We start from the raw sequence: 12,393 nt of genomic DNA on the forward strand, positions 1-12,393 counted from the left end.
TCGCTGGGTAAGGGATTCCTGGCCCCTTGGTTATTAGAAACCGTGGGGTCTGCGTGTCTGACACTGGTCAGGTTCTTCCCTGCTCAGTTAGATTGGAGGGGACTGGGCTCTGTAATGCACAGCTGCCGTGTGAGAGAGACTTGCAACTCCGTATACTCTCGAAATGAGACCAGGGTGTCAAAACCTAAGGGATATACAAAACCATCCCCACCCGACGCCCTAGCTTTCCAATCGGGGAAGCCGTGTATTGTCCTGTCTGTGTTGTTTCTCATTCACACACAGAATCCCTGTTCACCTCCCTCCTTTGACACAGCTCCAGCCATGCGGCGGGCTCTGGGCTCCGCTGGTTTAGAAATAGGCAGGGGTTTATCTCCAGAGCTGGGGGTGCGTCAGCAGGGCCCCCAGAGAGCACAGATCCTAGGAACTCCTAGTGAGGGTGTCACAATTCCCCCCACCTCCCCCAGACACCTGCCTCCCCCAAAGGGGCTCAGTGACCATGTTCCTGTCCTCATGGATTCCCTGTTCCCCCAGCACAGCACAGGGACAGGTTCCACCCACGGAATGTCCTTTCTGACAGATGCTCTTTCAATCCTCCACACACCCTGATCTGGTCTGATTTCACCACCTGCACAGGATTCCCTCTTCCCAAACCTGATCTAATCAGCCGGCTGGAACAAGGGGAAGAGCCGTGGGTGCCCGATCTCCAGGCCTGCGAGGAAAGAGAGATCCCAAGAGTCGCCCACACAGGTGAGGACTGACACAGAAATCATCTGGTGAATGAAGGAAAATGTTGAGAATCCCAAAAATATGGTATCAGTAAGTGCCGTCGGTTCTTCCTCCTCTCACTCAGGGTTTGGCTACACTTGCAGGTGTGCAGCGCTGGGAGTTAAAGCTGTCTTCATACAGCTGTGTAGGGAAAGCGCTGGAGTGTGGCCACACTAAGGGCTTGGCTACACTTGCAGGTGTGCAGTGCTAGGAGTTAAAGCTGTCTTCGTACAGCTGTGTAGGGAAAGCGCTGGAGTGTGGCCACACTGACAGCTACCAGCGCTGCAGTGTGGCCACATTTGCAGCGCTGTTGGGAGTGGTGCATTATGGGCAGCTATCCCACAGAGCACCTCGTCCCATTTTGGCGTTGTGGGAAGGGGACGGAAGGGTGCGGGTCATTCTGCTTCCTGTCCCAACGCCCCGTGATGCATTGCTTCACATCCCAGCAGTCACTGTTTTTCCGTCCACGTTTGGCGCCATTGTGACTCTCCCAACGGTTTCTGTGCAGCGCGATTTCTGGAGCCCGACCTGCTGAGGACTTTGCTGATGTGTGTCGCCAGCACATCACGTTTGGCAGTTGAGCTATTCCTTCAACTCCAAAGTGACAGTGAGGAATCCGACGATGATGATATCGAGTCGCCTGCCGCGTGTGACACTACATTGCTTGTGGCATTCACGGAAATGCTCAGCACCGTGGAACGCCGCTTTTGGGCTCGGGAAAAAAGCACTGAGTGGTGGGATCACATAGTCATGGAAGTCTGGGATGACGAGCAGTGGCTGCAGAACTTTCGGATGAGAAAAGCCACTTTCATGGGACTGTGTGCTGAGCTCGCCCCCACCCTGCGGCGCAAGGACACGAGATTGAGAGCTGCCCTGCCGGTGGAGAAGCGGGTGGCTATTGCGATCTGGAAGCTGGCAACTCCAGAGAGCTACCGATCGGTCGCGAGCCAGTTTGGAGTGGGAAAGTCGACCGTTGGAATCGTGTTGATGCAAGTTTGCAGGGCCATTAATCGCATCCTGCTAAGAAGAACCGTGACTCTGGGGAACATGCAGGACATTGTGGATGGCTTTGCACAAATGGGTTTCCCTAACTGTGGAGGGGCGATAGATGGGACGCATATTCCTATTGTGGCACCACCCAACCTAGCCACCGAGTACGTTAATCGGAAGGGGTATTCCTCTATGGTTCTCCAGGCGCTTGTGGATCACCGTGGGCATTTCATTGACATTAACGCAGGCTGGCCTGGAAAGGTGCATGATGCACATATCTTTCGGAACACTGGCCTGTTCAGGAAGATGCAGGCCGGGACTTTTTTCCCAGACCGGAAGATCACAGTAGGGGACGTCGAAATGCCCGTTGTGATCCTTGGAGACCCCGCTTACCCATTAATGCCTTGGCTCATGAAACCGTATACAGGGAAGCTTGACAGGAGCAAGGACCGGTTCAACTACAGGCTGAGCCGGTGCCGAATGACTGTGGAGTGTGCTTTTGGCCGTTTAAAAGGGCGCTGGCGATCTCTGTATGGGAAGCTAGACTTGGGGGAAAGCAGCATCCCTGCGGTTATATCCGCGTGCTGTACCCTCCATAATATTTGTGAAGGGAAGGGTGAAACGTTCAGTCAGGCATGGACCTCCGAGGTTCAACGCCTGGAGGCTGAATTTGCACAGCCAGAGAGCAGGGCTACTAGAGAGGCCCAACACAGGGCTACAAGGATTAGGGATGCCTTGAGGGAGGAATTTGAGGCTGAAAGCCAACAGTAATGTTTGTTGCCTTGCACGGGAGTGAAGTGCAGTGGTTACAATGTTAGTTGGAATCTGTTTTTCCTAACATGATTTGCAGTGCCTGTTTCTTTCCTGGGCTACGGTATCTTTCACTTTCTGCAATAATAAAAACTGTTTTCAAAGCCAAGAATTCATTTATTGAAAAGAAAATAACTTTCTTGACAGACACCCAACATTTTGGGAACCTAAAAGGGCAGGGGGGTGGTTTGGTGAACTGTACAGTCACAGGTTTCAGAGTAGCAGCCGTGTTAGTCTGTATCCGCAAAAAAAACAGGAGTACTTGTGGCACCTTAAAGACTAACAAATTTATTGTAGCATGAGCTTTCGTGAGCTAAAGCTCACTTCTTCGGATGCATAGAATGGAACACACAGACAGGAGATATTTATACATACAGAGAACATGAAAAGGTGGAAGTATGCATACCAACAGGCAGAGTCTAATCAATTGAGATGAGCTATCGTTAGCAGGAGGAAAAAAAAAAAAACTTTTTGAAGTGATAATTAAGATGGCCCATAGAAGGTGTGAGGAGAACTTAACATAGGGAAATAGATTCAATTGGTGTAATGACCCAACCATTCCCAGTCTTTATTTAGACCACAGTTAATGGTATCTAGTACATACCACACAGACTATGCTGACAGATTGTGCCACACACTCTCAAAGAAACTGCGAAACCACCTGATCAACATCCTATACAGCAAACAGGGGAAGATTAAGACTGAACTCTCTAAACTAGATATTCTGATGAAAAACCAACCTTCTACACAAACTTCCTCATAGACAAACTTTACAAAAACTAGACAAGCCATTTACAACAAAAACTTTGCTTCTCTACAAAAGAAAAAGGACACTAAACTGTCTAAACTGCTACATGGCACAAGGAGCCACAACAATAGCTCCCTTAACCCACCCAACAATATTGTTAATCTTTCCAGCTATTCTCTTAGCCCAGCAGAAGAATCTATCCTATCTCGGGGACTCTCCTTTTGTCCTTCCAGATCCACGAATATGATACAGTTTTGCGGTGACCTAGAATCCTACTTTCGCCGTCTCCGACTCAAAGAATACTTCCAACACACCTCTGAACTACATACTAACCCACAGAATCCTTCCTACCACCGCTATAATAAAAAGGATTCTGCATGGACTCCTCCAGAGGGTCGGAACAACAGACTAGACTTCTACATAGATTGCTTCCGTCACCGTGCACGGGCTGAAATTGTGGAAAAGCAACATCACTTGCCCCATAACCTAAGCCGTGCTGAACACAATGCCATCAACAACCTCAAGAACAACTCTGACATCATAATCAAACAGGCTGACAAAGGAGGTGCTGTCGTCATCATGAATAGGTCGGAATATGAACAAGAGGCTGCCAGACAACTCTCTAACTCCACATTCTACAAGCCATTACCCTCTGATCCCACTGATGATTACCAAAAGAAACTACACCATCTGCTCAAAAAACTCCCTGAGAAAGCACAGGAACAGATCTATACAGACACATGCCTGGAACCCCGACCAGGTGTATTCTATTTGCTACCCAAGATCCATAAACCTGGAAATCCTGGACGCCCCATCATCTCAAGCATTAGTACTTTAACAGCAGGATTGTCTGGCTATGTGGACTCTCTCCTCAGGCCCTATGCTACCAGCACTCCCAGCTATCTTCGAGACACCACTGACTTCCTGAGGAAACTACAATCCATCAATGATCTTCCAGAAAACACCATTCTGGCCACTATGGATGTGGAAGCCCTCTACACTAACATTCCACACGAAGATGGACTACAAGCCATCAGGAACAGTATCCCCGATAATATCACGGCTAACCTGGTGGCTGAACTTTGTGATTTTGTCCTCACCCACAACTATTTCACATTTGGGGACAATATATATCTTCAAGTCAGTGGCACTGCTATGGGTACCCGCATGGCCCCTCAGTATGCCAACTTCTTTATGGCTGACTTAAAACAACGCTTCCTTAACTCTCGTTCCCTAACACCCCTACTCTACTTGCGCTACATTGATGACATCTTCATCATCTGGACTCATGGAAAAGAAGCCCTCGAGGAATTCCACCGAGATTTTAACAATTTCCATCCCACCATCAACCTCAGCCTAGACCAATCCACACAAGCGGTCCATTTCCTAGACACTACTGTGCTAATAAACGATGGTCACATAAATACCACCCTATACCGGAAACCCACTGACCGCTATACTTACTTACATGCCTCCAGCTTCCATCCCGGACACACCACACGATCCATTGTCTACAGCCAAGCTCTAAGATACAACCGTATTTGCTCCAATCCCTCGGACAGAGATAAACACCTACAAGATCTCTATCAAGCATTCTTAAACCTACAATACCCACCTGCTGAAGTGAAAAAACAGATTGACAGAGCCAGAAGAGTACCCAGAAGCCACCTACTACAGGACAGGCCTAAAAAAGAAAATAACAGAACACCACTAGCCATCACCTACAGCCCCCAACTAAAACCTCTCCAGCGCATCATCAAAGATTTACAACCTATCCTTAAAGATGATCCCTCACTCTCACAGATCTTGGGAGACAGGCCAGTCCTTGCTTATAGACAGCCTCCCAACCTGAAGCAAATACTCACCAGCAACCGCACACCATACAACATAAACACTAACCCAGGAACCTATCCTTGCAATAAAGCCCGATGCCAGCTCTGTCCACATATCCATTCAAGTGACACCATCACAGGACCTAATCACATCAGACACACCATCAGGGGCTCGTACACCTGCACATCTACCAACGTGATATATGCCATCATGTGCCAGCAATGCCCCTCTGCCATGTACATTGGCCAAACCGGACAGTCTCTACGCAAAAGAATAAATGGACACAAATCTGACATCAGGAATCATAACATTCAAAAACCAGTGGGAGAACACTTCAACCTTCCTAACCACTCAGTGACAGACTTGAAGGTGGCAATTTTGCAACAAAAAAACTTCAAAAACAGACTCCAAAGAGAGACTGCTGAACTTGAATTAATATGCAAACTAGATACCATTAACTGTGGTCTAAATAAAGACTGGGAATGGTTGGGTCATTACACCAATTGAATCTATTTCCCTATGTTAAGTTCTCCTCACACCTTCTATGGGCCATCTTAATTATCACTTCAAAAAGTTTTTTTTTTTTTCCTCCTGCTAATGATAGCTCATCTCAATTGATTAGACTCTGCCTGTTGGTATGCATACTTCCACCTTTTCATGTTCTCTGTATGTATAAATATCTCCTGTCTGTGTGTTCCATTCTATGCATCCGAAGAAGTGAGCTTTAGCTCACGAAAGCTCATGCTACAATAAATTTGTTAGTCTTTAAGGTGCCACAAGTACTCCTGTTTTTTTTGTACAGTCACAGGTTTGAATATGTCCTGTCTGGAGTGCTGTGCAATGACTGCTGCACTTCAGGGTGCCTATACTGCATGGTGATGTGGGTTGAGTGCAGAGGGTAAGGGTCGTAGTTCTCAGGGCCGGTTGGTGAACGTACAGGTGTTGGAGGCAGCTGGTGGAGGTAAGAACCTGGATGCTGGGGAAGGGGTTTTGGAGCTGACATTGGGGCACAAGGGAAAGAGCTTTGGGACGGGGCGGGGGGTGGCACGGTAGTGCTCTGCCTGCATGGCTACGAGTGACTGCAGAGAGTCCGCTTGGCGCGCCAGGATGCTTATCAGCTGCTTTGTGCTTTTCTTCTTAGCCGCTGCGTTTCTCTGGCGGATCCTGCTTTCCCTTTCCCTCCAGTCCTGCAGGTTTTTCCTCCGGTCCTGCTCTTTCTTACTCTCTCTGGCAGACTGACCCATAACTGCTTTCAGCATGTCTTCCTTGCTTTTTCGCGGCTTCTTCCTGAGGTTTTGTAGCCTCTGAGCAGTCGATGATACGGGCAGTCCAGCAGTCAAGGACACTTTTCGAAAGGCAAAAATGGCAACAGTTAACAGAGGCAGCATTGTTCATAATCTCATCCAGACAGTTATTCCCACACAGTGAGGGAGTTTACAGTCTTCACTTTAGCATAATTTTCCCATGCCAAACAGAGCACACACAACCCACAGGAGCCACGAAATGGTGAGTAAGGGGGACTGATTGCATCAGGGCTGTGCAGGGGTTTCTGTGCATTGGGAACAGCAAACAGCTACAGGGGGCATCTCCACTGAACACTCTCCCAACATTTTCACCAGGAGTTGATCCTGGAAGATATCTCACTGCTGTGGGTCACCTGGGAAGAGCGGGAGAGTCTTCTACAGCGATGCGGATTCCGCCCTGGTCCCTATGCAGCTTGCCTGTGTGCAGCAATGGTGCCCCCACCCCTCACGGCACAGTGGCACAGACGCGTTAGCCTGACTGGGACAAGGACCACAGTGGCTCTCCCTATAAACTTGCGCCAGCGCATTGCTCACGCTCTGGCTGAAACTTTTGAAGAAATTATTGAGGCCGATTACTGCGACGTGATAGACCACATCAGTGGGCTATTCCACATCTAGGCATGCATGCATGCAGCCCTAACCCCACTCCTCTCCTGAAACATTTCCAGCCTGATAATAGAAGCTGCTTACCGGTAACCCGCTCCTCTGCTTGTCCTTCACCAAGTACCGGCTGCTGCGACTGGCTACCTGCCTCCTGGCTTGAGAAGAGCTCCTGGCTGCATGCCTCCAGGGACTCCGGGGTGTCTCCCTCCACCCCAGTACCCTCCCTCTCGGTTTCCTCCCCCTCTTCCTCCTCCTCCTCTCTCCCCCCATTCCCCCCCCGCTCAGAAGTGTCCATCGTGGTCGTCAGATTGGCAGTGGGGTCACCCCAAAGTACTGCGTCCAGCTCTTTGTAAAAACAGCAGGTTGTGGGGGCAGTGCCGGAGCGGCAGTTTCCCTCACGGGCTTTGCAATAGGCACTCCGCAGCTCCTTCACTTTAACGCTGCACTGCAGCGCGTCCCAGTCATGGCCCCTTTCCAGCATGGCCCTTGATACCTGCCCATAGGTATCGTAATTCCTACGGCTGGAGCGCAGCTGGGACTGCACAGCTTCCTCCCCCCAAACATTGATGAGGTCCAGCAACTCACCATTGCTCCATGCTGGGGCTCATTTGGCGCGTGGAGGCATGGTCACCTGGAAAGATTCACTGATTGCACTCCACACCTGGCTGAGCAAACAGGAAGGGGATTTTTAAAATTCCCGGGGCATTTAAAGGGCAGGTCACCTGAGACCAGGGCAGTAGAGTTCGAACTGATGAGCAGAGTGGCTGAGCAGCCATTCTGGGATACCTCCGAATGCCTCTGGAGGCCAATAACAGCGCTTTTGGTGGCCACTGGCGGAGCAGCGCTGCATCACCAGCGCTGCAGTCGTTATTCCCCAGGCCGAGGTGGAGTACAGCCAGCGCTGTAGCCAGGGTGATACAGCGCTGTATGTGCCTTGCAAGTGTGGACGGTGAGTGAGTTGCAGCGCTGTAAAGCCACCACCAGCGCTGCAACTCTCCAGTGTAGCCAAGGCCCCAGGGCAGGGCTGCAGTCAGCAGGTATCACTGACGTCGTTTTCCACGTGTCCTGTTACCTACTGGTGTTTCCTTCCCAATGTTCCTTCTCTGTGAATTTTTGGGTGGGAAGTGGAGGCAGAATCCAGTTGCTCCATCTGTGCAGCTTTAGAATGTTGGGTTTTCCCTTGGTGCTCTTCCTCTTCCTTTCTCCTGGGCACAATGACTCCTGTCTGGATTGTCTCTCTCCCAGCAGGTAACGAGCCAGAGAGTGAGAAAAAGGAGAGGAATCAACAACAGGAAGTTCCTGGGCACGGAGAACCACAGGAGACCTTTGTGGGAAGAGCTGCAGGGAATTTTTCCCAGTGGTTGGAACAGGGAGAAGCCTGGGGAAATTGGCAGAGGTCAGAGAGGCTGCTGAGAAACTACTCAAGGGAGCAAATGGATGAATTTATTATCTGTGGGGAAGGATACAGGGATCCCACAGCCCAGCAGACAACCCCTAGGGAAGACAAACACCATGAATGCCTTGGTTATGGAAAAGGATTCGTTCTGGGACCACAGTTTGCTTCACCTCAGACAATTCATACTGGAGAGAAATCACTTCAGTGCTTGGACCATGGAAGAAGCCACACGGGACAGAAACCCTATCAATGCCTTAAGGGCAGGAACTCTTTGAATTGGAAGTCAGCACTGACTACACATCAGATAAGCCACATAGGAGAGAAACCCCATAAGTGCTTGGCCTGTGGGAAAAGTTTCATACATAGGTCAGCCCTTGTTAATCATCAGGCAATCGACACTGGAGAGAGACCTCATATGTGCTTAGACTGCGGAAAAAGATTCATACATAGATCAGTCCTTGTTAATCATCAAGCAGTCCACACAGGAGAGAGATCCCATAAGTGCTTAGACTGCGGAAAATTTTTTATATGGAAGTCAGCCCTAGTTAAACATCAGGCAATCCACACTGGAGAGAGACCCCATAAGTGCTTGAACTGTGGGAAAAGTTTCATACGTAGGTCAGCCCTTGTTAATCATCAGGCAGTCCACATGGGAGAGAGACCCCATAAGTGTTTAGACTGTGGAAAAAGTTTCATATGGAAGTCAGGCCTTGCTAATCATCAGGCAGTCCACACTGGAGAGAGACCCCACAAGTGCTTGGACTGTGGGACAAGTTTCATACAGAAGTCAGACCTTTTAAAACATCAGGCAATCCACACAGGAGAGAGTCCCCATATGTGCTTAGACTGTGGGGAAAGTTTCATACAGAAGTCAGACCTTTTAAAACATCAGGCAATCCACACAGGAGAGAGACCCCGTATGTGCTTAGACTGCGGAAAAAGTTTCATACAGAGGTCATACCTTTTAAAACATCAGGTAATCCACACAGGAGAGAGACCCCATAAGTGCTTAGACTGTGGAAAAAATTTTGTATGGGAGTCAGCCCTTGTTAATCATCAGGCAATCCACACAGGAGAGAGACCCCATATGTGCTTAGACTGTGGGAAAAGTTTCATACAGAGGTCAGCCCTTGTAAGACATCAGGCAGTCCACACAGGAGAGAGATCCCATAAGTGCTTAGACTGTGGGAAAAGTTTCATACACAAGTCAAATCTTAAAACACATCAGAAGATCCACACAGGTGAGAGATCCCATAAGTGCTTAGACTGTGGAAAAAAATTTATATGGAAGTCAGCCCTTGTTAAACATCAAGCAGTCCACACAGGAGAGAGATCCCATAAGTGCTTAGACTGTGGGAAAAGTTTCATACACAGGTCAAATCTTATAACACATCAGAAGATCCACAGAGGTGAGAGCTCCCATAAGTGCTTAGACTGTGGAAAAATTTTTGTATGGAAGTCAGCCCTTGTTAAACATCAAGCAGTCCACACAGGAGAGAGATCCCATAAGTGCTTAGACTGTGGGAAAAGTTTCAAACGCAGGTCAAATCTTATAGCACATCAGAAGATCCACACAGGAGAGAGACCCCACAAGTGCTTGGACTGTGGGACAAGTTTCATACAGAGGTCAGACCTTGTTAAACATCAGGTAATCCACACAGGAGAGAGACCCCACAAGTGTTTAGACTGTGGGAAGAGTTTCATAAGGAGATCAACCCTTCTTAATCATCAGGCAATCCACACAGGAGAGAGACCCCATAAGTGCTTAGACTGTGGGAAGAGTTTCATAAGGAGATCAACCCTTGTTAGACATAAAGTAGTCCACACAGGAGAGTGACCTCATCAGTGCTCAGACTGTGGGAAAAGATTCATGCAGAGTTCAACCCTTGTTAAACATCAGGCAATCCATACAAGGGGAAGACCATAAGTGCTTGGACTCTGGGAAAGTTTCAGAATCAGATCGGCCGTTTTAAACATCAGGCAAAACACACGTAGTGTTTAGACTATGGAAAAACATTTCAAATAGATGTCAGCCCTTCTTTTACATCAGAGAATCCACCCAGGGAGACACCCTGTAACTGCTTAGCCTTTGGAAAGACTTTTATACACAATCAAACATTGTTAAACATCCAGCAATCCACATTGGGGAGAGACCCCATAAGTGCTTTGACTGTGAGAAACATTTCAGAAACGATCAGTCCTTGTTTTAGATCAAAGAATCCACACAAGATCAAGACTCCATAAGTACTGGACTGTGACAAAAGTTTCAGACAGTGATCAGACGTCATTAAACGTTGGAGAATTCACACACAAACTAAACTTCTGAGATACCTGCCAGAAAGAGTTAAGAACCTTGCAGGCTATTTGGCCTAGATTCAACATTTAAAGACATGTCAGAAAAGTTTGTAAATGATGATTGGGGCCATTCCAAGTTATATAGACTAGAACTTTGAATGTGAACTTGTATTGTTAAAATCTTGGAAGAAGATAGTAGTGTGGTTGATTAATTACAATTAACTCAAAAAATAATGGTGTGTATTTAAACTCAGAAATAAAGCAATTAAAAACTTTAGAGCCTAGAAGTCCACTCAGTGCTACTTCTTTTTCTGCTAATCGCTAAGACAAGTAAGTTTGTTTACATTTACGGGAGATAATGCTGCCTGTTTCTAATTTATGATGTCACCTGAAAGTCTGGCACGTTTAGCTGGCAGTGCAGATATTTATGTGGAAGATATACTAAACATGCCTATGTACCTTCATGCTTCGGCATTCCAGTGGACATGCTTCCATGCTGACAATGCTCTTTAAAAAAAAAAATTCATTAGATACATTTGTGATTGAACTTCTTGGAGGACAATTGTATGTCCCCTGTTCTGTTTTACACACATTCTGCCAAATATTTCCTATTATAAAAGTCACGGATAATGACCTAGCACCTATTAATTTTAAGGACACTTTCACTGCTGATTTGAGAAAATGCAAAGAAAGTAATAATCTGAGATTTCTAAAGATAGCTACAGCTTTCGGCCAAAGGGTTAAGAATCTGAAGTACCTTCCAAAATCTGAGAGGGACGAGGTGTGGAGCATGCTTTCAGAAGTCTTAAAAGAGCAACACTGCGATGCGGATGCTACAGAACTCGAACCACAAAAAAAGAAAATCAACCTTCTGCTGGTGGCATCTGACTCAGTTGATGGAAATGAACATGCGTCAGTCCACTCTGCTTTGGATCATTATCTGTTAGAACCCGTCATTAGCATGGAGGCATGTCCTCTGGAATGGTGGTTCCAGCAGGAAGGGACACATGACTCTTTAGCGCATCTGGCACATAAATATCTTGCGACACCGGCTGCAATAGTGCCCCGAGAACGCCTGTTCTCACTTTCAGGTGATATTGTAAACAAGAAGCGGGCAGCATTATCGCCTGCAAATTGTAACCAAACTTGTTTTTCTGAGTGATTGGCTGTACAAGAAGTAGGACTGAGTGGAGTTGTAGGATCTAAAGTTTTACATTGTTTTATTTTTGAATGCAGGCATTTTTGTACATAACTCTACATTTGTAAGTTCAACTTTCATGATAAAAAGATTGCAGTACAGTACTTGCAGTAGGTGAATTGAAAAATACTATTTCTTTCATGTTTTATGGTGCAAGTATTTGTAACAAAAAATAGAAAGTGCTCACTGTATACTTTGTATTCTGTGTTGCAGTTGAAATCAGTATATTCGTAAATGTATACATCCAAAATATTGAAATAAATGGTATTCTATTATTCTTTAACAGCAAGATTAATCACAATTAATTTTTCTGATCACTCGACAGCCCTAGAAGATAGTAATTGTAGTAGTTTCGGATGGGAATTTACAGGTATAAATATGGGGTGTTTTTCATGGAACTCTGGGTTGAGGCCTGCAAGGACTCAGCACATCGGATCGTGACCGACAGAGC

The 12,393-nt window shown here is 47.1% G+C and overlaps 1 protein-coding gene across 1 annotated transcript; it reads left to right on the top strand.

The window, feature by feature from the left end:
• Positions 1 to 638: 638 nt before the first annotated feature.
• On the top strand, positions 639 to 11,869 carry LOC123346059 (zinc finger protein 585B-like). Its single transcript, XM_044983269.1, has 2 exons — positions 639 to 747; positions 8,299 to 11,869. The coding sequence occupies exon 2, from the start codon at positions 8,487 to 8,489 to the stop codon at positions 10,284 to 10,286; it is 1,800 nt and encodes a 599-aa protein (XP_044839204.1). The 5' UTR covers positions 639 to 747; positions 8,299 to 8,486; the 3' UTR covers positions 10,287 to 11,869.
• The last annotated feature ends 524 nt before the right edge of the window (positions 11,870 to 12,393 follow it).

This window comes from Mauremys mutica, chromosome 12, assembly GCF_020497125.1.
Source record: "Mauremys mutica isolate MM-2020 ecotype Southern chromosome 12, ASM2049712v1, whole genome shotgun sequence".
Lineage (NCBI taxonomy): Eukaryota > Metazoa > Chordata > Testudines > Geoemydidae > Mauremys > Mauremys mutica.